Source organism: Microtus ochrogaster, chromosome 5 (assembly GCF_000317375.1).
Source record: "Microtus ochrogaster isolate Prairie Vole_2 chromosome 5, MicOch1.0, whole genome shotgun sequence".
NCBI classification, from domain to species: Eukaryota; Metazoa; Chordata; class Mammalia; order Rodentia; family Cricetidae; genus Microtus; species Microtus ochrogaster.
The window spans coordinates 67,836,031-67,838,223 of record NC_022012.1 but is presented as its reverse complement, the minus strand read 5'-3'; the positions used below and the strand labels follow the sequence as shown (position 1 = coordinate 67,838,223).

General features: G+C 52.0%; 1 protein-coding gene across 3 annotated transcripts in view; it reads right to left on the bottom strand.

The window, feature by feature from the left end:
• The window catches only part of Cgnl1 (cingulin like 1), a 155,522-nt gene that overhangs the window by 32,948 nt on the left and 120,381 nt on the right, over positions 1-2,193 (bottom strand). For all 3 annotated transcript variants that reach the window (XM_005347655.3, XM_013346405.2, XM_013346404.2), the window contains exons 9-10: positions 1,709-1,915; positions 876-980 (exon numbers count right to left, since the gene is read on the bottom strand). In XM_005347655.3, coding sequence (XP_005347712.1) covers positions 876-980; positions 1,709-1,915 — 312 coding nt within the window. The remainder of the gene's footprint in view (positions 1-875; positions 981-1,708; positions 1,916-2,193) is intronic.

Here is a 2,193-nt window from a genome sequence, read left to right as displayed (position 1 = left end):
CTCTGAACCATGATCAACACCACTGCGGATAACTGTTGAAGAGAACTAGCCTCGTGCGGTGAGAACTCTGAACCATGCCTCCAACTGTGACTCTTACCCTGTGTGCATCTGACCCTGAAGACTAGTGGGTCCCACTGCAAAACCTCAACAGTCTTGAGCCTGAGCCAGCCCGTCAGCCCTCACCTTCCCCGAAACTCTCCCCAGGGACATTTAGGCAGCATTTCAAAGGGTGAAGACACACCAGGGTCACGCTGAGGCTGTTGTACAAAAGCCAATTTACAACTTTAGTGCTGGCTTTGACTGCAGTGGAGTTCAAATAGTCTTCTTGATATCCAAACGGGAAAATCTCATATTCTAGGAACCTTCTGGGTTTGAAGAGAGATAGCTATCTGGTCTCAAGGAAATGACTTCTTCCTGCTCCTTTTAATAGCAGCCTTGAAGGACCGCGTGTGTGCCCAGAGGAGACGGGAAATTGGCTTCTGCAGAGAGGCGACTCCTTGCCGCCTTGGGGACAGGTTCAGCCTGCTTTCATACACTGTTTGTATTTTATCTCTGCAAAACTGTCAAGAACTTTCCCACCAAGGACAAGGCCTTCTCAACCTCAGCAAGGTGACGTTTGGATCAGAGAGCTCACAGCTGTGGAGCTGGCCTGTTTTTTAGGATGCTCACCAGCTATCCTGGCTCCACTCACCAGCATCTCCCCAGTGTGACAATTAGCGCATGTCCAGATATCACCAGCTGCCCCTACTTCCAAGTCACTAGTCCAGATGAATAGCTCAGGGTGGCTACATAGGTGGAAGGCATTCCCTGGAAGGACAGGCCCAGTGGCCACGCCTACCTACAAGGATGAGGAAGGCAAGCCTTGGGGGCTTTACCTGCACACGCTCCAGCTCCTTCTCCAGCGCCCTTCGGGCAGAGGTGGCTTCCTTTTCTTCCTGTCTGGCATGCACAAGGGCTCCCTCTAGCTGCTGGACTTCACTCTATAATGAGACAGATGGGTCAAGAACCACAGGGACACACTCTGAAGATGACTGTGATCGCAGTGTGCCTGTTGTGGGATCGATATAAACAGCTGGGCTCTCGGGTGTGTGCCTCTCTGCAGTCCCATTTCCTTTGGGGTGTGGCCTTCGGGGTTACCTTGGTGATTTCTTTATCTTTATTACAAACACCCAAGTTTTATCCCCAGAGATTCAGAAACTCCAGGCAGGGGATAGACTGGGTCAAAGCATTGCTGTAAAGGTGTGCAGGTGACCTGATGGGCGCCCAGTGTGTCCCTCCCCTTCCGCTGCTGTTACTTCCCGCCTCTTTCCTTAACAGCTTCCAAAGCTCTGGTAAAGCAGATAACTGGCTTGCTAAAATCTCCGAATATATCAGCTATGTGCTAAAGAAAGGATGTGTTTAGCGAGACAGACTAATGTGGTGTGAAGATGGCCTCCGCAAGGTGTTCAGAGGTCCCCACGGAGCCTCAGAAAGATGTCTAATGTCTGACGCAGGAGTCCCTGGGTACTGTGCAACCCAGGCCCCTGATTCCCACCCTGGTTTTATTATCCCTGCCCCCAGACCTCCTGTTCCCACCATTCTAAAAGATGCTTGCAGGTCACCTGGACATCCCAAATCAATCCTGACAGTTCCACCCCCAGCCCCGAAATCACTACAGGAGAGAGGGGTATAGGCTGCCGCACTCTGGCCAAGACCCAAGGAGCCTCACCTCGCACTTGTGGAGCGTCTCCTTTGCGTGGGCCTCATCGCCTTTCACATCCTCCATCTGCTTCTGCAGCTGGGCCAGTCTGCGCTCCAGCTCCGCGATCCTCCCCTGCAGCTTCTCGTTCTCCTCCTTCAGCGCTTTCTCACGCAGGTCAGCCCCTGCCTGGTTCTGCTCTGTCAAGTGGCTCCTGCTGGCCAGGACCTCCACATTCTAAGAACAAAGAACAAAGGAATGAGTGTTCACAGGTGCTCCCCAACTCCTGAGGGAAGCTGGTGCCTGAAAAGTATTGCAGCTGGAACTTTCTGGCATTTGTCTGCCATCCCAAGGACAGGAGGGCGAGGCAAAATGATTGGAAGTTCCAGGCTGGCCCGGGATACTTGATGAGTTTGAAGCTAGCCCTGTCTCAGAATATATTTTTTTAAAAGGTGGAGATACAGATTCATGGCAGTAGACAAGTTGAGGTGTTTGGGGGACTCATTTCTTTCTTT